Below are 24919 nucleotides of genomic sequence, written 5' to 3'. Positions count from 1 at the left end.
TCCATGGTCTTTGATGTGTTCTTCTTCATCAAGCATGTTGGCAAATCCTTCTTACTGTGTGAATGATTTTCCTAACTTCTCCACTGATCCCCAGGAAGCCTTTAAAATCATTCATGACTGCAGGCCTTTACAATTTCTGGTTTTAATTCATCCACTGCAGCTTTGATGAATGTTATTGTGTCAGTAATAATGAATGATTTCTAGCACTGCATTGTGTCCAGATTAGAGTCTGCATCAATTGCTGATCAAATATGATCAAATACAGGGTGGGTGTATGTGACCTGGACAAACTGAATGATGTCCTTGTAAAAGGGGTGAAGCAGTGAAGTTATATTTGGAGATAAAATTCCAACCTCAACATTTTCACGTTTGTAACAATTCAGGATGACCAGGTACGTTATCTGTTACTAATAGAACTTCAAATTCCACCCTTTCTTCTTCCAAATATTTTTTCACTTCGGGGATGAAGCATTGGTGGAAGCATCCCATAAATGAGATAACTGTCACCCATGCTTTCTGATAATTTTTGGGTTTGTTTTTGAGAGCACATGGGTTCTTCACCCTGAACACTACGCCTGGCTTTATCATATGCCCTGCAGTGTTGCCACATAGTACCAACGTTCATCTGTCCTTCCATGTTTTATGCCCTGGTGCCTCCTTTGCACTTTTATGAATGTAGCTTCTATTGGACATCTTCTTCCAGAAGAGCCCAGTTTCATCACCACTGAAGACTTGCTTTGGATGGTATGCTATCTCCTTAATCAACTCCTTCAGCACTGCCAGAAATGTGGCAGTAGCTTCTTCATCAGCAGACACAGCCTCTCCAATAATTTTTATATTTTTCAGTCCAGATCTTTTACTGAATCTGTAACCATCCTTTACTCACAGTAAATGGCTTGGCTGTCACTTGTTTCAGGGGATCCCTGGCTGAAGTGTTCCTATAGGCTCAGTGTTTTCTGGCGCGGCACGTTGCCATCAATAGGAATAAATCTTCTGTTCATGTCCTCCACCCCAAAACTTAATGCCTTTTCCATCTTAGTTAAGCACTTGTCACGTACTCTGGCCATAACTTTTGCAGTTTAAGGTGCAACATCAAATCTAACACAAATTTCTTTTTCCTTCTTCACAATTTCACAGATAGAAGCTTCGTTCTTACTGTAGATCTATCTTAGCAACCTCAACATATAATATTTTTTTCTTTCCTCATTAAGTCAGGAACTTGCACCTTTTCACTTAAAGGAAGCACTTTATGGCCTCTCTTTGGCATATCCAAATCTCCAGCATCACTACTCTTGTGCTTTGGGACCATTAGTAAGTAAAATAAAGGTTACTTGAACACAAGCACTGCAGTACAGTGACAGTCAATCTGATAACCAAGGCGGCTACTTGAGTGACTTACAGGCGGCATACGTAGGGATGATTCATATCCAGGGCAGGATGGATTGGGACGGTATTCAGAATGGTGTGGAACTTAAAACTTATGAATTGTTTATTTCTGGAGTTTTCCACATAATATTTTCAGACTTTAGCTGACCGCGGGTAACTGAAACCGCAAAAAGCAAAACTGGATAACGGAGACTACTGTAATGCCATTCCACTGTCATGTGCCAAGTTTAAAGTAGTGTATTAGGTTACTCTGTAGTCAAAAGAACCAAGTCCAGACTGCTGTAAGAGAAGAGCTCATTGCACTGTCCATTTTGTTCTGCCCATGCATTCAGTGGTAGCTTTCCCTTTTGTTATTTGACTGATAGTTTGGAGGAAATAGTGACTCCGTTGTAAAAAGTAACCAGATTAAGTTATCCGTAATAAGCCAACTAATATCAGTAATCCTTGACATTGGCATCAAGTATTATTCAGAATAGTAGTTATATTTTTTTTGTGCCATTGTGATTTTCTATAGAGGAACACTCAAGACTCATTATTTGTAGTTTTTAAATTTACAGCTCTTTAACTATATCCAAGATTTCATTGCCAGGAATGTAGCCAGGCTTGATGCTTTATTAGAGATCCATGATCTAGTACTTAATACTTCCTTTAGCTCATAGTTTCTGTTCAAGTATTTTTACTGTCCAAAAAGGTACTGCTACCATTTACAGTTGTTCCTCAAAAATGTGAACTACCTAAGTATAACTCTTAACAAAACACATACAACATCTGTATGCTGAAAATACCAAAAAGCATTGCTTACAGATGGCTTTTCACCTTGGTTCCCAAGTGCTCATGTACAGAATATGGGCTTCATGTTCTGTCTCTCTCTTTGGCTGATGTAGGAGCTTCAAGCTTTCCTGGGTGAGTTTGTATATTGAGTGTTTACAAAGAGAAGTCAGTCTGCCTTTCTTTGGCTCTAATTGCAGAAAGTGAAGTCACCGCTTTTGCTGTCTTGGATCAAGACCAGAAAGAAATTGTTGATACCAATGGAGCTGGAGATGCATTTGTTGGAGGTACGGACTCATTTATTTCATACTTACTTACAAGTTAAACATTTCCTTTAACCCTGTCTCTGCCACATAGCCAAGATTTATGAATATAGTAACTTTTAATTTCTGCTTTTAAATAATTAATTCCTGATGTTTTTTCCATATGCTACTATCATTGTGTTATGAGGGTATATTACTACAGGAAAATATGTATTTTGGGCTTAAAGATAATTTACTGTTACGCTATATCCCAGTCATTTTCACAAGATTAATTGTGTCTGTCAGAATATTGCATAAACAAGCTGCATCAAGACAGTACATAGTATATTCATAGCCCTTCAGGCTTAAATGTTAACAAATTGTTGTTCTTTAAAACACATTGTGAATATTAATAGTACGCTAATAGCTAAGGATGATGTCTTTGGATTATATCCTTAAGTTAAAACATCTGTTTCTAACACAATAGTTGGATGTTTATTGTACCAGGAAGGGTTAAATTTTTGTCTCATTAAGGTTCAATAAGAACTGGCACAGTTTATAAAAACTAAATCATTTTTGGAGTGAGTAGTCAAAAATAAGATCAAGACAATTGGAAGAGTTTTGGCTTGATAACTTAGATTGATCTAAAATCGGATTCAAAAGTTCTTTTCATATGTCTGAACTCCTTCTAGCCAAGTTTAGTTAAGCTAGGTTAAGATCTCTAGAAAGCTTTAGACTCCTGAGTGATAGCCCAGAAGAGTCCCTCCTGACCTTTATTTCTCATAACATCAAGTGAGACAAGGAAGAAAAGGCGAATGGAGCTGACCCTTGTCTTCCTTTCCTTGGAAGATAAGTTGAATTATGGGAAACTTATTTAAGGTTGTATAATGGTTTGAACTTAATGTTACTTAAAATATTTATATTCTTTTAATGTTCACTAGCATAAATTTTTCATGTTTCCTTCTTTGAAACTTTTCATGCCTAGTCTTAAATGAGCTGTTTACCATTAGACTGGTAGCATGCCCCATGCCATCTTTTTTTGGAAAGAGTACATACAACAAATAATGTTCTACTTTACTGTCACGCACGTATCTTTTATTCCTTTGCTCTGAAAGGCTTCATCACTGATTATTTTGCAGCTGTTTTTCCTATTCCATACCGCTTCAGAGCTGTAAACCCATGTAGCCTAAAAATACCTTATGCAGAATTGGGCCAAATTCTGTAATACATTAAGGAGACACTATTGACTTCCTGTTTAGAAATTGGTTAAACTAGGAATCTAGTACAGAAACTTTTAAATTTATAACGTGTGTGTGTGTTATTTAAGCACTTTAAAATACTTAAAACAGTAAGTATTCTCTTTCTTTGCTATTTAGTTGGGTACATCCTGAGGCTGTCATAGATACGATGGTGACCTAATTAGGCACTGCTCCTGGGCCTGAGGCCTGGGGCTTCCTGGCCTTGCAACAACAGATTCCTTTATAGACCCCTAACTACCTATAATGCTTCCACTACGAGGTAGGAATGTATAGATTTTTTGAGGAAGAGGGAAGTCATTCTTAGGATACTAAAATAGGAACAGCTAGCTAGCCATTTGTATTACAGTTAGAGTGATAAATGAACTATATCATCAAAGCCCTTGGACTCTTTGTTACAGGATTTTCGGCCTCTTTCTTATCTCACTCTGGTTACCCAGACTCATTTATATACTTATTCTTGGGGTACAGTGAGGTAAGTAAAAAGGAAAGAGTGTGGAACAGCGATCTGCGAACCTTTTTTCCTAAAGGGCCAGACAGTGAATACGTTAGGCTTTGCAAGCCGTATACTGCATATTCTTCTTGTTTTCTTGCTTGCTTTTTGTTTTGTCTCTGGTTTTTGCAGTACTCTAAAAATGTAAAAACCTTTCTTCGCTCTCCAGCTGTACAAAAACAGAGCATGGGCTGGATTTGGCTCTCAGGCTATGGTTTGCCAACCCCTTTTGTAATATGTTGGCAGCCTCCTCACTTTATTCACTTTCATCATACCCTGGATTTCACTACGCACTGTTGAAATCAGTATAGAGAAAGTGGAAGTCAAGCTGAAACTAGGCAGAACTTTACTGGTAAAACCTCAATTAAGTAGCCATTTTTCTCGTTTTAACCCTACTCTCATCGGTTCCCAGGATATTCAGATCCTGAAAGACTGAGTCATGCAGTGAGATGAATACTCTAATGTCATTTTAACAAGGAATACTTATGCTGGCATGTTCAGCACATTCTGTCTATGTACATCAAGCTATATAGTAATAGCATAGATAACATTTACGCAGCACCTACTAGCCAATTGATATCTTAGGCACTTTACATATATTAACTCGTTTAATGTTCATAAAAGCTCCTTGAAGTAGGTTATTTTTAACCCCATTTTACTGATGAGAAAACTGAGACACAGAGGGTTAGATAACTTTCCCAAATTCTCGTAGCTAGAAAGTAGCAGAGCCAGGATTCAGACCCAGGCAGTCTGAACTGTACTGCTTCTCTAAACTTTTAGGGAAATCTCATCATTAGGACTCAGAACCACAGACCCGCCTTACTAACAAAAGCTGGTTTTGCCAGAGAGAATGTTCCTATTGACTGAATAGATGACTTCATTTATTGAACAGGAGGTTTTGTTACACAATAGGATTCTTAGGACTCTGGGGTAAGATTGTTGCAGAAAAGAAAGTGAAAGGGAAGAGAATCGAAGGACTTAATCCCAGGTGAGTTTGAACCAGGAGTTTCTGCTAAGCAGTAGAATTGATGGCACTACAGAGATACAGAAAGCCAGATCATAAACTCGCTTGGTCAGCATGGAATCCGAATACAGGGAGTTATATGAATCAACTGTTTAATAGCACCAGGCTGATACATCCATCTTACAATAGAGATGTTCTGGTTAGTTGGAAATACTCAAAAATCCATTGGCTAAAATCCCCTACTCCCATCTCTACACCAGGGGAAGGCTTTCTAGTAGGATTGGAAATACTCTATCTTTTGAAGTACACTCCTCTACCTTGATCATGAATGGAGAGGCAATGATGGCAACTTTTGCATTTACTATGTAGTTTCTTTTTCTTTGCTTGATTGCCTGATTAATGTGTCTCCTTTCTGATTGACACATTTTATCTTTAGGTGCTTAATATATTCCTCCTATTACTTTCAAGTTTTGCTGGCTTACAAGCACCTCTTTCTTTTGTGACTTTGCATAACTATATTCCACTCCCAATTTCAAGTTCTTAGATAAACCATGACTTCACCTACCGTGTGCTGATATTACATATCCCAATACCAGAGTGCCATGCGTTCTCATTAGCCACATAAGAGATACATGACTACATCATAGATTTTCATGTATAATTTTAAAATGAGTACCCCAAAGGAACATAAATTCATAGTTCCATCTCGAGGGTTTGGTAACAGTGACAAATTCCTCTGGCCTCCACAAGTATACCTCCTTGTTCTATTTGGAGATCTTAAACACTTTCTAATGTCTGCCCTTTACTTGTCACTAGCCAGCCCTGATGGAACTACCCTTTTCACATTCTCCCTCAAAAGCCAAAGCGCCACGATTATACCCTTGGAAATGGAGACAATTCTATAATCTCTAAGTATGATTTCCTAATTTCCCAGGTCAGTTGAAAATTTCTTCCTGTTGTCCTGCTGTGCTTTGTCACAGCAGGTCTGCCTTTTCATTTGGAACCCTCTTTGTCACTGCCATAGTAACAAATGGAAACATTGAGAACATTTTGTGACAGGCACTGTCATTGTTCCCTGTGAAATCTCTTCCCCTGTGTCTTCCCAGTAAATGAAACTGAGAAGAAAAATCATAACAAATAACATGAAAGGGGACCTAATCAATATGTTCCCAGTGGGCTGTCAATACCAGCCTGTGTTAATCTAACATGATTTAGTTGTATGTTTTATGGCAGCTATAGGAATATGAACTAGGACTACAAATCATCTTTAGACTAAAAGTGAGTACACCTTTGACAGATTATACCCAGGCACGTACATCTAACTCTCAGAAAAAAGACTAGAGACCTTACCCAAGGACCAACATTCTTACGTTTAAAAAAGCTTCATTAAATGTTAAGAGCCATATATAGCTTAGAATAGTTTATTTGAATGATAGTAAAGTAACTGTGCTGCCTTTAATACTTTTATTTTCAAATTTCTCATGACAGCTTTATCAGGGAAAATGTATTATCCTAAACGATATTACCTACAATATGAAAATAACTTTTAAAGCCACTTAGCAATCACAGTATAAATAATTATCCTATTTCCCATCTAATAAAAAGGAGCATTAATTTCACTTTCTAATTCACGTTCAGAAAAGACTTTTTGTTTAAAAAAAAAGATTTAAGTTACCAGAGCAAGGATATTACTTCCTTTTCAAGTAGCACCTGTCTATACTTCAGAGAAGCATAGGGAATCTCTAAGTTATGTTTACATTTTCTATTCTCACCTTGCTTTTTATTCCCAAACATTTGTAACTTACTCTCCCGTTCTTCTTAACTGCTGCTTCATTGTGCTGTACAAAGAAGTGGTGTAGAATTCTTCTGATTTTTTTTTCTGCACCACCCCCTTCCTTTGCTGTCAACTCAGAGGACTAGAAAATAACTTGGTGAGTGTTGAATATATCATTTCTCACACTTCTTCACCCAAAAATGAAACCTTCATATGACCCACTGTATGCAGAAGATTTACTTGTGGATGGTAACCAAGATGATTGCTGCACACTCCTACCCCATCCCACAGCAACAGCGATCCCTTTCCCTGTCTTTTACCTCTAGCAGGACATCTTTGGTGTTTGATTTCTTAAACAGTTTCCCTTAAAACCATCAAATGAGGTATGGGATTGACTTGGTCATTAAGAATTTGAAATACACCAGAGACAGCAGCTCAAGTTCACACAGGGGGAAAGGGAAGAGAGATTCACACCTTGCACAGTCTTAGGATGCTTCATGACATGCTACTCTGATGTTTCACATCCAGAGATTTTGATAAGTTGACGTTGGACCAGGACCAAATTTCAGGAGTCTTGCCTAAGATTATTTAAGCCTTTGTGGGCCTAAAGAGGTAAAGATGATCCTCGAGCCATGACAGAAATGAGAAATAACTTTCATTGACATGGGATACAGGATGATTTTAGGATAAAGTCTGGAATTTTTCACAAATAGTAATGTTCCCTCAAAGATCTTGTATCCTGGATGGCCTCCATCTAGAAGCAATTGTAAATAGATAATGGAATTCAAAGGACTTTGTCTTCTGGAGATTTGGATAATCCAGAGACAGTCTGAGCCATGGAGGCTATCAGACCCTGAAACTTAAATATGCACCTTACATCTCCTATATTTGATGATTATTAAGAAATGCTTATTCTAAGAAAACAATGTTGGTATTTATAAGATTTCATTTAGTAGCAGAGGGCCAGAAGAAATGTCACAAGCAAAATATCTGAAGTTAATTTTGTTAGAATTGTGATATGACAAATATATGTATATCAGTTTCCTGGCCTATGATATTTGTGAGTCAAATGGAACTCACTTGAATCCAATAGCAGTCCAAGCTGCTCTTACATGGATTTGGTCAATTTTACCTACCTTATCTGTCAGATTCATCCAATCTGTATCAGTTAGGTTTTGCTGCATAACACACCACCCTCAAAACTTAGTGACCTAAAACAACAACCAGTTATTTAACTCCACAAATCTGTGAATTGGCAGCTGGGCCTAGGCTCAACTGGACAGTTCCTCTGGTCTCAGAGGTTCAAGAGATTAAGTAATTTGCCCAAGGTCACAGTGAAAACCAGGATTCAAACTCAAAGTTTGACCCCCAAGTTCTTACCTCTGATCATTTTGTTATACTCCATTCCATTAGTATCCTCTTGTCTTCCCCTCCAAGTGAGGAAAAATAGCCTAAGTGCTTTTTCTAAACACTAGTCTGTAGACTGGGGCCAATCTATGACTTAGCAGAGATTTCATCAGTCAGTAGCAAAATGAAAAAAAGGTAGGAGCAATATAGTAAGTTTTCGTAAAGCTGAGTGTATTCAATTTAAAATCTTGTCTCATAGATGTTTGAATTTGTTACAATGTGCCTTTATTGGTTTTGTAATTAATATAATCAAAATAAATGAAATCACATGTCGGTAGTACTGATGCATAGCCTGGCCAACCTTGTGACCTAGCAGAAGTCTTAACCAATGGTGCATAAGTTATTACAAACAACTTCCCAAACTGTATGAAAATTTGTATGAAGTGTAACCTCTGATGTTATATGGCTATTTACTATAAACAGGGGTCTGAATAAAACAAAAATTATCAATGCGATTACTAAATTTACAGCTATTCTCACTTCAGATATGAGTTCCCAAACCTGGGGTATGAACACAAGATCTTAATTTATTTTTCATTTAATTATCCAGTTTACATTGACATTTTATAAAATTAAGATATGTATGTTTTATTTCTATCCCATGAAATAAACAGAAAATTAAAACCAGTTTCTGTCATCAAGTGCTCTTTGAATTTTAGAACCACCCTGCTGTGAGAAATTGTCAGTTGATCAAATACAGGTTTTTGAATTGAGTTAAATAGTAACAAAATTAGTTATCTTGCTTATGAATTAGGGTATAAATAAGCTTACTGTCATCTCCTTATTCTAACACTCCAGCAGCTATGACTTTGTCCTGGTAAGTCTTTTTGTTTTTAATTATATTGCTTAAAATGTTAATGCTGAAAGGGAGTATTTTTTAAAATCACGTTTCTGGTTTTCAGGTTTTCAAACTTTCAGTAGTGAAACTATGTTCAAATGAGGTTTTATCTGAATCAGAATGAAATGAGATTAAACAAATCCCCATTTGACCCTATCCGCATTTTATCTGGTTGCTCATAAAAAGCAGCTCTCTTGAATGAATTGATGTTAGGTATGAAAACCTAAGATGGTCTATTAAAAAGCCCCCATTTGATGGATGAGGAAAGGGAGTTAATTGTAAACATGCAATACTAGAAGCCAGATCTCATGGCTCATTAATTCATGATCCAGTGATTACATGTGTTCATAACCCAAATGAAAATTGTCAGTTAAGTAGTCTGTTATATAGGCCTTTTGGAAATACATAGGTCAAGAGTTGATACCCCAAATGGATAGAAGGCTTTGATATAGTTGTTTTGGTATGTGGGTATCCAAGATGTTTAACTTTAACAATAAACAGAAGCATATGCTAAACTTGTATTTTGGGAACCACATCAAGAGATCACACATTAGGTTTAAAATTCAGATTCTAACATTTTTGTTCCATAAGGAGGAATGATCTTTTTTTTTTTTTTCCTGCGGTACACGGGCCTCTCACTGTTGTGGCCTCTCCCGTTGCGGAGCACAGGCTCCGGACGCGCAGGCTCAGCGGCCATGGCTCACGGTCCCAGCCGCTCCGCGGGGGCACGAACCTGTGTCCCCCACATCGGCAGGCGGACTCTCAACCACTGCGCCACCAGGGAAGCCCCTAGGAATGATCTTTAAAGCAGTATTTTGAAAGGGGTTGGGGTGCAAGGGCACCTTATCCATACAAGTAAAACATACTGCTTAGTACTCTTCAGGAGCTTCTTTCCTGAATTAGGGGCACAGAAAGGTTTTTTTGGTTTGGGATTTTTTTTTTTTTTTAATTCAAATGCAATATCCCACGCCACGTTAATACAATTTGACAAGTTTCCATTTTCATACACCAGGAAGAGCAGATAAGTTATCCTCACTGTTATAGCGCTGACCACTGCCTATATATTATACCCCAGTTGCTCACTTTGTGTGGGAGGATGCGCAGTTGCTCACTTTGTGTGGGAGGATGTATTGTGCTTAGCTGTCGTGAAGGAACCTTTCCTCTGAATTGACTTCCTGTGCATGTCAGTCACTACACCATCTGACACCACTTAGACTTTGGTTTTCATTATGCAAATACCTGCTAGGTCAGACCTTACCCTGATGGGCACAGTAGCTTTTTAAGTTATTTCAAAATTTAATGTTTGTTGATTTCCTTTTTCCAGAAAAATCTGTGTTTTCTAACATATGAGTCACAAGTTGTTACTTAAGTTCATGACTAGTTGGTAGTCAATATGAAGTCAAAACAAAATAAAATTTTACTAACTAAACTACATAAAAGATTAAAGGAAAAAAAGTTTACATCTGAGCCTTTTTCAGCAGGGGGAAACCATTACTTTGTCACATCTGGGTAGTCTAAGCCAGCCAAACTGAAGTGGGAATTTCCTGCCATATGTTAGTTCTTTGAGCAACCTGTAAACATCTAAAAGAGGGTATGTGAGTTCTTGTTTGGTAGAGCTGTAGCCACTGTGGAAGCTTGCTCCTAATAGGTAGCAGACATTTTTATGTACTACCACTCGTCAGGAGGTTAAGTAGCCTGACTATAGCTACTAACACTGTTTGCTCTTGTTAAATGCATTAATTTGGAAGGCCTAATTTGGAAGGTACAACATCAGGTCTCACCAGTATTATAGCAAGAGTGAACACTGTGTTGAAATGACCTCCCAAATGTGGATGACAGAAATTTTGTTTCATTAATAAAAAGAAGGTAAGACTAAGCCACCAAGGTTATTCCAGATAACTTGAATAAGGTCATTTTATAAAGTCAGTGAAGACCAAAATAAGCCTCTTTATACAAAGGAAAATAAAGAATCTGAAATGGTAGGAGAAATACCAAGTATTTACATCAGCTTCCTGTTCCAGATGCACATGGGCATTAAGAAGCAAAAATTTCATTCAGAAGAGTTGTACACAAAAAGTAGAAATGCTTTATCCAGTTGAAACAAGAGACATTTTTAAGGGGGAAAAAAAGACTTTCCACATAATCTCACTGTTTTTGTCATCCTCTGTAAGGGAAAATATTGACATTTACCAGACTGTTTGCTCCAGCTTTCTGATCTCCTGCAGTTTATTTTTATAACAGCCTTATCGATGGGCCTCTTACCCAGCTCTCTAGGTTTAACTGAGTTGAGTCGATTTGTTACCACAGCTTCAAGTAGCTGTTACAGAACAAGCAAGACATCCTAATAAAGCTGTAAACGTGTTTACTCAAACAGAGTATTGATTTTACTTGGAGAGGGAGAAGCTGGTGCTTAGCACAGTGTCAGGGTGGATGAATTTCACTGCGGTTTTTCATTGTCGTCTGTCATGGTTGTGAAACACTAAGTAAAGCCATCAGAGGATAATTAGAAGTACCAGAAATTTAGCCCCTAAAATCAGTTAACCATTTGGGAGTTTCATAGCTTAATTAGCTTTTATTAAAAATGTTCTCTAGTAATAATAGTCAAGCACTTTTAATGGCACTTTCAGGTAGAGCAAGATTTCAAGGTTGTAACTTGTTAAATATATGAATTTAATGGCTAAAGGTTTTTCAGACTTTTTCTCATTCTAGTAATTAGGCTAACACTAGAACACAATGTAAAGAGACAGTGATCTATACTCATATCAGCAGAAGTACACGGTTTTTCTGAAAACTCAATTTTAAGGAAGTGATAAAGCAATTATAAAATATTTAAAACACATCTTATAAAGGAAAAAATACCCAGTTAGCATCTTTATTAAACATTTAGGTTTAAATGTTTAACCTAAATGACCTAGACACATAAAACTGTCAATGCCACCCCTGTTTTCTTAATACCTTCCTTCATTAGAGAAGAATCTAAAATATTCTAGCCCGCTGTAAGTTAGTCATCATCTTAAAGGTAAAAGTTGATTGCACAACTGTGGAAAAGACACAGGTCAGATTGAGAAGTTGCTTACCTTCTAGAGAAACTGTATTAGGTATTAAATTTGATGAAAGGTATTCATATAAACACTCTACCTGCTGTCTTGCAAATGACTAGAAAAACACCACAGTTGAAATACATCACCTAGGATGATGAACACAAAACTGAAAATTTAATAAAAATAACTTTTACCATTATATTTAAAATTAGTCTTCTTCCCATATCTACAATCATTTATTCAGTGCCTTACAGTAAACTCATGCTTTCTTGCACTACTGCCCCAGCTTGCCTAAATAACTCATAAAAATGATGAGGGATGAACAATTCAAAAGCCTAGGAGTAACAGACTCTATCAGAAAGAACAGTGAAAAGTGATGGGGAGTTTTCTTTACCTTTGAAATGCTACATAGTTATAAGCCAAATTCTACCCTGAGTTAAGCCTTTAAGCCTTGGAGTAGCAGGTTGTAAAATTTTGTTACCTAAGTGGACACAACCAGAGCTCCTTCTTTTAATTTTTCAGAAGGTAGAGGAAGAAATTGGTTTTTCACAGTGTATTTCGATCTCTATTCTATATTGAAGTATTCAAAGACAGAGGAAAAAGAAACAATATAGATTTATGATTATAATGTATCATTCTGTGTTATATATGTGCATTTCAAAATCCCCACAATACAGTACTTTATTTTGTTCTATTCAGTTTTCTTAAGAATGACAACTATGTGAGGGAGCTCATTGTCATGGAAGCAGGGGCAGGGGTGCGGGATCTAGTAGGGCAGCCATACTTTGGCTTTAAGGCACTATTTCATCTGATTCCTTTGGTCAAAGGAACAGAAACCCCTTTCATCTGGCTCAGAATAAGGAATTTTTTTTAAGGAAGCACATAAGCATTAAGGGAGACATTATAACACAGTGGTTAAGACAATGGGTCAAAAGACATGGATTTGAGTCCTTGTTCTGGCATTGTGTGACTATGGACAAGTTATTTGACATCTCTGAGCCTCAGTTTTCTCATCTATAAAAATGAGGATAAAATACCTATCTCATTTGGGTTACAGTAAAAGCTGAATGAAATAATGTTTATAAAGGAACAGTACCTGACATATAGTAAGGTTTCATATGTGTTACTTGTCATAAAAGGAATCTCAAGCAAGAACCAAAACTGGACAGGTTTTTACTGAGCGTGGAGCCAGATGATGGTTCTAGATTCCATCAGTTCTAGAGACCTCAACAGCAGATATTCATGGATCTTCACTCCATTGCTTACACATTAATGTCACTCAGCTGCATTGCATGTCTGCTTCTTCCTTCCTGGTCTTTCTGGTCCTTCTTTGCTTTCCATTCTGGCTCCTGAAAGAGAACAGTAGGTTAGCTCAATTCACTTTTTGTGCCATTCATAAATAGGATACTGGAAGAACATCTGGGGTCAGATGCCCTGGCCTTGGTCCAGTTAGCAGTAAGGGTTGATTTACATGCTCCAAATACATCAGCTGACCCCCTCAACAATGCTGGAGGTGAGGCGGTTTTTCTTAAAAGGGTAATGGATGGGTGGGCTCTGTACACATGTATGTTTGCATCCTTTGTCTTTGCCCTTTTTCTCATACTTAGAGTTCTGAAAATGTTCCCTACAGCATGATCCATCTATCACACAATACAGGGAACATCAAACAGCTTATATCTTAAGCTGGAAACCTAGGAATCATTCTTAATACCTTCCTTTCCTTCTGTCCAAACCTTCAGTGAGTTCTTTTGACTCAATTTTAAGGATATATCTCATATCTTATCTCAAATCCATCCATTTTTCTGCTTTGTCTTTTCTGCCACTTTAACTTAGGCCTGTTTTTTACTTACTACAGTAGCTTCCTAACTGAGCTCCATACTTTCAGTCTTTTTTGCATTCTATTCCATTTTCCTACAGAGTAGCCAAAGTACTCACTTGAAGGAGAAATCAAATTATTTCACTCCCCGGCTTACAACCCTTCAGTGGCTTCTAGTTGCACTTAGACTAAAAGTCTAAACTCCTATAGTGGCCTAAAAGAATCTATATGATCTGCTATCTCTGAATCTGTATTTCACGCCACTTTCATCTTTGCTTGCGTGCAGTGGCTATGCTGGTCTTCTTTAAGGCCTTAGACACTTTGCACGTGGAGTTCCCTTTGCCTAATATGCTCTTCCGTACTCTACATGGCTATGTCTTCCCCATCCTCAGTCTCAACTTAGAAGTGTTCTCTACCCATCCTATCTAACATGGGTCCCTTCACTATTCTGTACTGCTACACACAGTCATTTTCCTTAATAGGACTTAACATTCTCTGGAATTACCTTATTTACTTTTTTATTATCTTAATTACTAACTTATTACTTCTTTAAAAATCTCCCCCATTAAAATATAAGCCTCAAGAGAGCAGGGGCACTATGTGTCTTATTCTCCAATGTATCCTCAGGACCCACCACAGTGCCTGGCATAGAGTAGATAGTAAATTTTCATTGTATGAATGAATAAGTCAATTAATCACATGCATAGCTACAGACAAACTTACCTCCTACCATGAGATAGAAACCATTCTAGTCAGTATATCTAAGAACTTGGTTATTGAGGGATTTTGTCAGAAAGGGAGTGAGTCAGGAAATAGCAAGTTAGGCCATACTTTCGTATCAGGTCACCTTGACTTAACATTAAACTATGCTAGAATGTATATGTGAATAATCCAGTCACAGACCGATCACAGCTACCTTTTCTTTATCGTTATTTAAAATGAAGGTAGATGTGGAGAGAACACGTGTTAGGAAAGGAAGCAGGCAGCATTTAATATCTATTTCCCTTAATACCTGTAGTATGAATATGAAAACTGATTCTCAAGATCATAATCCTGAACATCAGGTCCTGTTGTTAATAGACAATAGCATACAGGTCAGAGGCTCCTGGCAAGATTTCATAGAACGTGTTGAAGTTATCCAGTAGATCTCTAGATTCGATTTGCCCAGTGGAATGTCCAGTGCCTCAAATAACAGCACCCTTGTCATGTCCTACCTAGAATCTTTACTGCTGTTTCTTACTGGGAGTGGGGTAAAATGTAGCTCCTTCACAGGAAAAGCAGTGAGACTCTGGTGAAGAGCACGTGACATGAACTGAGCCTGGGACATACACCATGTTTCATTTTCCACATAGTTTCCTAAGCTTTAAGCCACAGAATTGTTCTTAATTTTTTAAATTTCATCAGCACCCACATCAAATCACTATTTATTCCCCATCCTATCCTTATTATCTGTCACTCTAGAACAATGGTTCTCAAACTTGAGCATGCATCAGAATCACCTAGAGGACTTGTTAAAAGATAAATTGCTGGGTCCTATCCTCAGAGTTTCTGATTCGATAGGTCTAGGGTGGGGCTTAGGTCACACTAAAGCTGCTAGTGCAGGGACCACACTTTGAGAAATGCTTCTAGAATATTCCAGTAGACTCCTACATGATCTCTCTGCCACCAGTCTCTTTCCTAGTAAATTCATGCTCCACACTTCTGCCAGGATTATTTTTAAAGTATTTATGTGGCTTTTTCTCCTAAAACTATAAAATCCTCAAGGATTAACACTATGTTTTATCCATCTTTGAATCCTTTGGTGTCTAGCACAGTACCTAGTGATGGTAGGCATTCAATAAATGTTGGTTAATTGAATAAATCAAAATACTTTTGATAGCGTTCTAGGTTTTTACTTTATTTTCATTTGCTTCTTATACAAGTTTGTATATGTATACAAGTGTCATAGTGGTAGTGGCATAAGTCTAGTAAATTGAGGATTCAGATTAGTCAACATTTTAATTTATATCTTATTCTGTCTCTTAAAGTAGGCACAGGTAATAATAATAATAATACAGGCTTTAAAAAAAACGTACAGGGCTTCCCTGGTGGCGCAGTGGTTGAGAATCTGCCTGCCAATGCAGGGGACACGGGTTCGAGGCCTGGTCTGGGAAGATCCCACATGCCACGGAGCACCTAAGCCCATGTGCCACAACTACTGAGCCTGCGCTCCAGGACCTTGAGCCACAACTAATGAGCCTGTGTGTCACAACTACTGAAGCCCGTGCACCTAGAGCCTGTGCTCCACAACAAGAGAAGTCACCACGATGAGAAGCCCGCGCACCACAACAGCCCCGTGAGCCACAATTACTGAACCTGCGCGTCTGGAGCCTGTGCTCCGCAACAAGAGAGGCCGTGATAGTGAGAGGCCCGCGCACCGCGATGAGGAGTGGCCCCTACTTGTAGCAACTAGAGAAAGCCCTCACCAGAAACGAAGAGCCAACACAGCCATAAACAAACAAACAAATAAAGGCAAAATTCCTTTTAAAAAAAAAAAAAGTACCGCCTTTAAACTTACTGTCTCATGTGCCGTGTGGCAGCATATATCTGGTAACCATTGGTTTAGAAGGTATAGCAGACCAGTCTAAGACAGCCCATAAAATCATCACTGAAGTGTAGATATCTAAGAAAGGTGGAGAATGAACAAAGAACTGAAAAATCAGATTGATCCAGAAATGACAGCAAATTTTTTACAGGGAAAAGGACAGGGAGAATATAGAATTCAGCACTCTTAGTTACTGTAAAATATTATATCAGGTTTGCTTTAATTACATGGTAATGCCTCTGAGAACAAAGGTAATTACATGATAACTTATGTTACTACTCCCACATTATCTCTTAATAACTATGTAATTAACTTGTCACTACTGTACAGTGTGTAGTTCGATATTACTCTTGTATAAAGAACATTGATAAATTAAATGAATAAGTTGGGGTGGGATGAGGGATGAAGACAGTAGGGAAAGCATAGTATTATAGCAATCTGGAATGCAAATGGTTCATTAGATCATTGACCCAGTCCTCAAGGATCTGAACCAAAACCGTGAAGATTACCAAAAGTGTCTGAAGTGAATCATGTAGCTTTCTGAAGACAACAAACATAAAATATAGTAGGTTCACCAAGCAATGAAATAGATAAGTGAGTATGGGATATAAGGCGTATACTTTTATGTTTTGAGCGGTTTTTATTTTTAAGTATTAGGAATTTTTTTTAACACAAATATAGATCAATGGAACAGGATAGAAAGCCTAGAGATAAACCCATGCACATATGGTCACCGTATCTTTGATAAAGGAGGCAAGAATATACAGTGGAGAAAAGAAATCCTCTTGAATAAGTGGTGCTGGGAAAACTGCACAGCTACAGGTAAAAGAATGAAATTAGAACACTCCCTAACACTATACACAAAAATAAACTCAAAATGGATTAAAGACCTAAATGTAAGGCCAGACACTATCAAACTCTTAGAGGAAAACATAGGCAGAACACTCTATGACATAAATCACAGCAAGATCCTATTTGACCCACTTCCTAGAGAAATGGAAATGAAAACAAAAATAAACAAATGGGACCTAATGAAACTTAAAAGCTTTTGCACAGCAAAGGAAACCATAAACAAGATGAAAAGACAACTCTCAGAATGGGAGAAATTATTTGCTAACGAAGCAACTGACAAAGGATTAATCTCCAAAATATACAAGCAGCTCATGCAGCTCAGTATCAAAAAAACATACAACCCAATCCGAAAATGTGCAGAAGACCTAAATAGACATTTCTCCAAAGAAGATATACAGGTTGCCAACAAACACATGAAAGGATGCTCAACATCACTAATCATTAGAGAAATGCAAATCCAAACTACAGTGAGATATCACCTCACACCGATCACAATGGCCATCATCAAAAAATCTACAAACAATAAATGCTGGAGAGGGTGTGGAGAAAAGGGAACCCTCTTGCACTGTTGGTGGGAATGTAAATTGATACAGCCACTATGGAGAACAGTATGGAGGTTCCTTAAAAAACTAAAAATAGAACTACCATACGACCCAGCAATCCCACTACTGGGCATATACCCTGAGAAAACCATAATTCAAAAAGAGTCATGTACCACAGTGTTCATTGCAGCTCTATTTACAATAGCCAGGACATGGAAGCAACCTAAGTGTCCATCAACAGATGAATGGATAAAGAAGATGTGGCACATATGTATAAGGGAATATTACTCAGCCATAAAAAGAAATGAAATTGAGTCATTTGTAGTGAGGTGGATGGACCTAGAGTCTGTCATACAGAGTGAAGTAAGTCAGAAAGAGAAAAACAAATACCGTATGCTAATACATATATATGGAATCTAAAAATTTTTTAAAATGGTTATGATGAACCTTGGGGCAGGACAGGAATAAAGATGCAGATGTAGAGAATGGACTTTAGGACACAGGGAGGGGGAAGGGTAAGCTGGGACGAAGTGAGAGAGTGGCATGGACATATATACACTACCAAATGTAAACCAGATAGCTAGTGGGAAGCAGCTGTATAGCACAGGGAGATCAGTTGGGTGCTTTGTGACCACCTAAAGGGGTGGGATAGGGAGAGTGGGAGGGAGATGAAAGAGGGAGGAGATATGGGGATATATGTATATGTATAACTGATTCACTTTGTTATAAAGCAGAAACTAACACACCATTGTAAAGCAATTACACTCCAATAAAGATGTTAAAAAATAGAAATTTAAAAATTAAAAAAAAATTTTTACAGAAAGAATTGTTTTTTTAATGGAAAAAACATTCTTCCACCCATATCGTTTAAGCAGCATCTTGAGTTCGTATGTGTGGCCTATAGGGTGAATATGTGCAACTCCAGGAACTCTTCATTCATTGCTGATAGGAATGCAAAGTGGTACAGCCACTTTGGAAAAGAGTTCAGCAGTTTCTTACAAAACACAGTTTTACCATATGATCCAGCAGTCATGCTCCTTGGTTGCCCAAATGAGTTGAAGACTTATGTCCACATAAAAACCTGCACACAAATGTTTATAAGCACTCTTTTCTTAATTGACAAAACTTAGAAACAGCCAGGATATCCTTCAATAGGTGACTGGATAAACAAACTGTGGTATATCCATACAATATTATTCAGTCATAAAAAGCAACAAGCTATCAAGCCATGAAAAGACACAGAGGAAACTCAAACAGCATGCTAAATGAAAGAATCCAATTTGAAAGGCCTACAAATTGTACAAATCCAACTATATGACATTCTGAAAAGGGAAAACTATGAAGACAGTAAAAATATCAGTGATTGTCAAGGGCTGAGGGGGGGGGTGAGAAGGATGAATAGGTAGAGTACAGGAGTTTTTTGAACAGTAAAGCTATTCTGTGTGGTGTTGTAATGGTGCATAACAAATCATTATACAGTTTCAAATCAAATAGAATGAATGACACCGAGTGAACCCTAACATAAACCATGGACTTTCATGAATCATTATTGGCTCATTAATTGTAGCAAGGTACCAAACAAATGCAAGATGTTGATGATAGGGGAAACTGAGGGATGAGAAGATGAGAGGGTATACAGGAACCCTGTACTTTCTGTTCAATTTTTCTATAAACCTAAAACTTCTCTGAAAAATAGTCTATTAATTTAAAAAACAAAAAAGGCCAAAATGGAAAAACCTTTCTTCCACCCCACCCACCTCATTTTACCAATATCTTCAGTTTGTGTGTGTGCCTTTTGTTTCCCAGCTTCATCAGTTACAGTGTTCTGAGATGCTAAGGCCAGTGTCCTATGGCCAGTGACCTCACCATTTTTACCAAAAAGCTTGTTTTATTGATATCACATAATGACCATGCTGTCCAAGTAGAGTGATCCTTTCTGCTTAATTCTGTGAGGAATTCTCCCAGAATCTCTGCTAAGGAAACATTGGTCCTTGAATTTCCATTTCAAATGATGCAGACTGGTTTATTTGGCATATGCCTTCTAAAGATAAAGACTTCATGTGGGGAAGAAAGATTGTGCTAAGGTTCCCTCAAAAACTCTCTTAAGATGCCTCCTCTAACACTGCCTGTGTTTCCCTAAGCCTAAGAGTACAGAAAGTAGTGAAGATCTTTAGTTTTGAGGAATCTTTCTAAGAGTGACCAATTTCATTGTACTTAACACTGATGCTTATACTGATTTACTTTGCAGAAAGCTCTGTTCCCAAGTGGCTACAATTATTAATAAACTCTAAAAGCATGAGTGGAAAACTGTCAGAATAAAATATCACTTAGCTGAAATTCTTGAATGCGTTGTTCTTAACCTTTTATCTGAATAGCTAAATGTCTTCATGTTATTCTTTAAAATAATGTTTATTGGCTTTTTTTCTGATTATAAAAGTAATATTGCTTATTATAGAATATTTAGGAAATAAACAGAAAATAAAAATCGTCTCTGAAATCTGGAAATGATAATAATTTTTCAGACACATAAGAATTTTGCTTTTTTACTGTTTTTAATAAACATGTTTCTAAAATGCATTGCAGCGATTTGACCAAAGAGCAAAAATGGAAGAAAACACATGTAGGAATTTAATAAAGTCAGGATGAGTACAGGAGTACTCTGTACTATCTTCGCAACTCTTTTTTAAATCTAAAATTATTTCAAAATAAAATGTTTAAAAATGATAGGAACAGGGAGGATTGCTTAAGATATGGTAGTGGAACAAAAATATAACTCTTTGGGAAAAATGGAGGTTGATCACATCCCAATTATCATACTCAATATCTAGATGGTGTAAAAAAGTTAAATGAGCATAAGTGAACTAAAAGAAAATATAAGGTAATATTTATTTGACCTCATGGTATGGAAGACCTTTCTCAGCCTAAATTCAGTGGAAAAAATATTAAAGAAAAGATAAATATATTGATGTAACAATAGAAATAAAAGGCAAATGACGGGAAGTATTCACAACGTATGTAGTAGACAAACTGGGAGAATATCTCTTACAAATCAGTAAAAGAAGAGAAATACCCCAATAGGAAAATAGGTAAAAGCTGTCATCAGACAGTTCATAAAAACAAGAAATGCAAATGGTCAGTAGGCATACAAACAAAAAAAGTTTTCAACCTCCCTAATATACAAATAACTGTAAGTTAAAACAAGATTCTGCCTTTCACTTTTCAAATTATCAAACAGAATTCTTTTATAGCAAGACTGCTGTTGAGTATATACATTAATAAGATTATTTTGAAAAGGAGTTTGGCAATGTGGATATAAAGCCTTAAAATTAATTACCCATAAAGAAATTTATCCTAAGGAAATTAAAATTTTTAAATGTGCACAATGATAAATGTTATTAAAATGTTATAAAAATATTCACTACAGTGTTAATTATGGTAGAAAACAAAATTGGAAAAAAACTATCCAAAAATAGGATTAAGTAAATTATGCTACATCCACATTTAAAATGCATGGTCTCTAAGAATATTTAAAGGTATGGGAAAATGTTTCTAATCTACTTTTTATTGCAGAATTAACACCTGTAAGCAGTAGAAGATACAACAGCACAAAATGTAGATACATATATATATCATAGAAGTAGTGTATTTATATATAATGAAAAGTAAACATTGCTCCTACCCCAGTCCACTAATTTCCCTCCATGAGGTAGCTTTGGTTGCTAGTTTCTGTTGAATCCACCCAGAAATATCCTGTGCTTGTGCAAGTTTGTATATGAATACATATTCCCAGTTTTCATCGAATGAAAGTATACTGGGCTTACTGTTCAATCTCTTGATTTTTCATTTACTCATATCTTGGAGGTTGTTTCTTAGCAGCACATGAAGGTCTAACTCATTCTATCTAGTTAACTGCTTTCTGTTATTCCATTGCCTGGATTTAACTAGTCCTCTCTTCAAATTGTTGGAGTTTTTTAAAACATAAACCATGTAACCATATTTGATGATAATCAGAAAAGCTAACTCATCCTTTTTACTGTGAATGTTGAATGAACAGTAATGGAGTCTACTGGGTTTTTAGTTCCAGCCACCATGAAAACTATTAGTGGAGGAACTATATGGAAAAGAAAAAAATGATCTGAAGACTTTGTTCATTTCCTTTTGAAATATCCCTAGCTCTTAAGTGTCTTCATTAAGGCTTTCATACCTACTGATGATATTTCTCAGTTCTCTGTAAATGACACTAGGAAAATTCTAAATGTTATATCTTTTCTACAGAAGCAGCATGGAAGTTAGGAAATCACATTGCCTTTTGCCCGCACCAGCCATCCCACCTCTATGTGCTTTGAGGAAGAAACTAGCTTAGCACCTCAGCCCAGTTTAAATTATGTCTCAGACCTCGTCTCCAACACTGGATTCAGTTATACTAAAATTGATCACTCTCTTTATTATTTTTTTAACATCTTTATTGGAGTATAATTGCTTTACAATGTTGTGTTAGTTTCTGCTATATAACAAAGTGAATCAGCTGTATGTACACATATATCCCCATATCCCCTCCCTCCCCCCATCCCTCTCCCACCCCTCTAGGTGGTCACAAAGCACCAAGCTGATCTCCCTGTGGGATGCAGCTGCTTCCCACTAGCTGTCTGTTTTACATTTGGTAGTGTATGTATGTCAGTGCTACTCTCTCATTTCATCCCAGCTTACCCTTCCCCCTCCCCGTGTCCTCAAGTCCATTCTCTACATCGGCATCTTTATTCCTGTCCTGCCCTTAGGTTCTTCAGAACCAATTTTATTTTTTTGTAGATTGCATATATATATGTTAGCATACAGTATTCATTTTTCTCTTTCTGACTTACTTCACTCTGTATGACAGACTCTAGGTCCATCCACCTCGCTACAAATAACTCAATTTAATTTCTTTTTCTGGCTGAGTAATATTCCATTGTATATATGTGCCACATCTTCTTTATCCATTCATCTGTCGATGGCCACTTAGATGTCCTGGCTATTGTAAATAGAGCTGCAGTGAACATTGTGGTACATGACTCTTCTTGAATTATGGTTTTCTCAGGGTATATGCCTAGTAGTAGGATTGCTGGGCCATATGGTAGTTCTATTTTTAATTTTTTAAGGAACCTCCATGCTGTTCTCCATAGTGGCCGTATCAATTTACATTCCCACCAACAGTGCAGGAGGGTTCCCTTTTCTCCACACCCTCTCCAGCATTTATTGTTTGTAGATTTTTTGATGATGGCCATTCTGACTGGTGTGAGGTGATACCTCACTGTAGTTTGGATTTGCATTTCTCTAATGATTAGTGATGTTGAGCATCCTTTCATGTGTTTGTTGGCAACCTGTATATCTTCTTTGGAGAAATGTCTATTTAGGTCTTCTGCCATTTTTGGATTGGGTTGTTTGTTTTTTTGATACTGAGCTGCATGAGCTGCTTGTATATTTTGGAGATTAATTCTTTGTCAGTTGCTTCATTAGCAAATAATTTCTCCCATTCTGAGAGTTGTCTTTTCATCTTGTTTATGGTTTCCTTTGCTGTGCAAAAGCTTTTAAGTTTCATTAGGTCCCATTTGTTTATTTTTGTTTTTATTTCCATTTCTCTAGGAGGTGGGTCAAATAGGATCTTGCTGTGATTTATGTCATAGAGTGTTCTGCCTATGTTTTCCTCTAAGAGTTTGATAGTGTCTGGCCTTACATTTAGGTCTTTAATCCATTTTGAGTTTATTTTTGTGTATGGTGTTAGGGAGTGTTCTAATTTCATTCTTTTACCTGTAGCTGTCCAGTTTTCCCAGCACCACGTATTGAAGAGGCTGTCTTTTCTCCATTGTATATTCTTGCCTCCTTTATCAAAGATAAGGTGACCATATGTGCGGATCACTCTCTTTAACATCAGTAAAAGAAAATTCCAAATGAAATTTACCAGAAGGTAATAAGCTGTACCAGTTGTTAATGGACAGAGGTTTATTCTGAGAGCTCTGGGTCTGTGATTGTTCTAGGATTCAAAGCCAGCTGATACTAGCCCTAGGAACCAAATTCAATGTCATTGAAGCCTTCACCTACCCTGTGCCTCAACAGCTGGAGACCTAAGGTCCGTGACTTGGCCTAAATTTGGGGAAAGTCTGAGAGGCCCTGGGATAAGCCTATCTGTAAAAGGATCAGAGGGGAGTTAGAGGTCACAGAGAGAATGAACCAAAGTAAAAAGGTAACAACAATCGCCTCAGTATATGAGTTCTTGATTTGGAAAACTACTGATATTTCTTGTTCTCCAGTGTTATGCCTCCTGTTCCTCTTCTCATGGCTGTGCTGAAAGGCATATATGCAGAGCCTTACCCTTCATTTTCAGCATGATGTACTGACAAGGACCGTAAGCTAATGGCCCCTAAAAAGGAGCTTCTAAGGTGCTTTTTCATATTGAGTACACATGCCAAGTCAGTTATTTAAGATTTTACTTCTTGACTTCTTGTTAGGCCCAAAATCTTTAGTAAAAGAGTGCAAAATTCTTTTTTAAATTTATCTGCAAGCCGTATTTATCTGCTATAGTGTCTGCCAACCACACTTTTTATAATTCACCACATTCAGTGAATGAAATATGAATAAGCACTTTGTTTACTTACTGGCACAGAATTTGTATATATTAATAGCATATTGTCATTATTTGTATTTTTCCTACCTAAAAAATACTTTATTGGAATAATATTCTAAAAATGCAGAGAACTTTTAAAAATTGGTGGGGGTGGGCAGAGGAGACCAAAAATTCTATAGAAAAATAAGCAAAAGATCAGAATAAACAACTCACAGAAAGAGATTTGTTCTTTACACATATAAAAAGATGTTCAACCTCACCCATAGTAAGAAAAATGCAAATTAAAGTTACATTGAGATATTGTTTCTAACCCATCAGATTGGCAAAAATTCAGAAGCTTGGCAGTATACTCTCTTAT

The 24919-nt window shown here is 37.1% G+C and overlaps 1 protein-coding gene across 6 annotated transcripts in view; it reads left to right on the top strand.

Annotated features, from left to right (window-relative positions):
- ADK (adenosine kinase) overlaps positions 1-24919 on the top strand; it is a 486725-nt gene that overhangs the window by 453001 nt on the left and 8805 nt on the right. For all 6 annotated transcript variants that reach the window (XM_027129816.1, XM_027129817.1, XM_027129820.1 and 3 more), the window contains one exon: positions 2355-2441. In XM_027129816.1, the coding sequence (XP_026985617.1) occupies positions 2355-2441 (87 nt within the window). The remainder of the gene's footprint in view (positions 1-2354; positions 2442-24919) is intronic.

This window comes from Aethalodelphis obliquidens, unplaced genomic scaffold, assembly GCF_003676395.1.
Source record: "Aethalodelphis obliquidens isolate GAN/ISIS:26980383/991018 unplaced genomic scaffold, ASM367639v1 scaffold37, whole genome shotgun sequence".
NCBI classification, from domain to species: Eukaryota; Metazoa; Chordata; class Mammalia; order Artiodactyla; family Delphinidae; genus Aethalodelphis; species Aethalodelphis obliquidens.
This window is presented reverse-complemented; position numbering and strand designations above follow the sequence as displayed.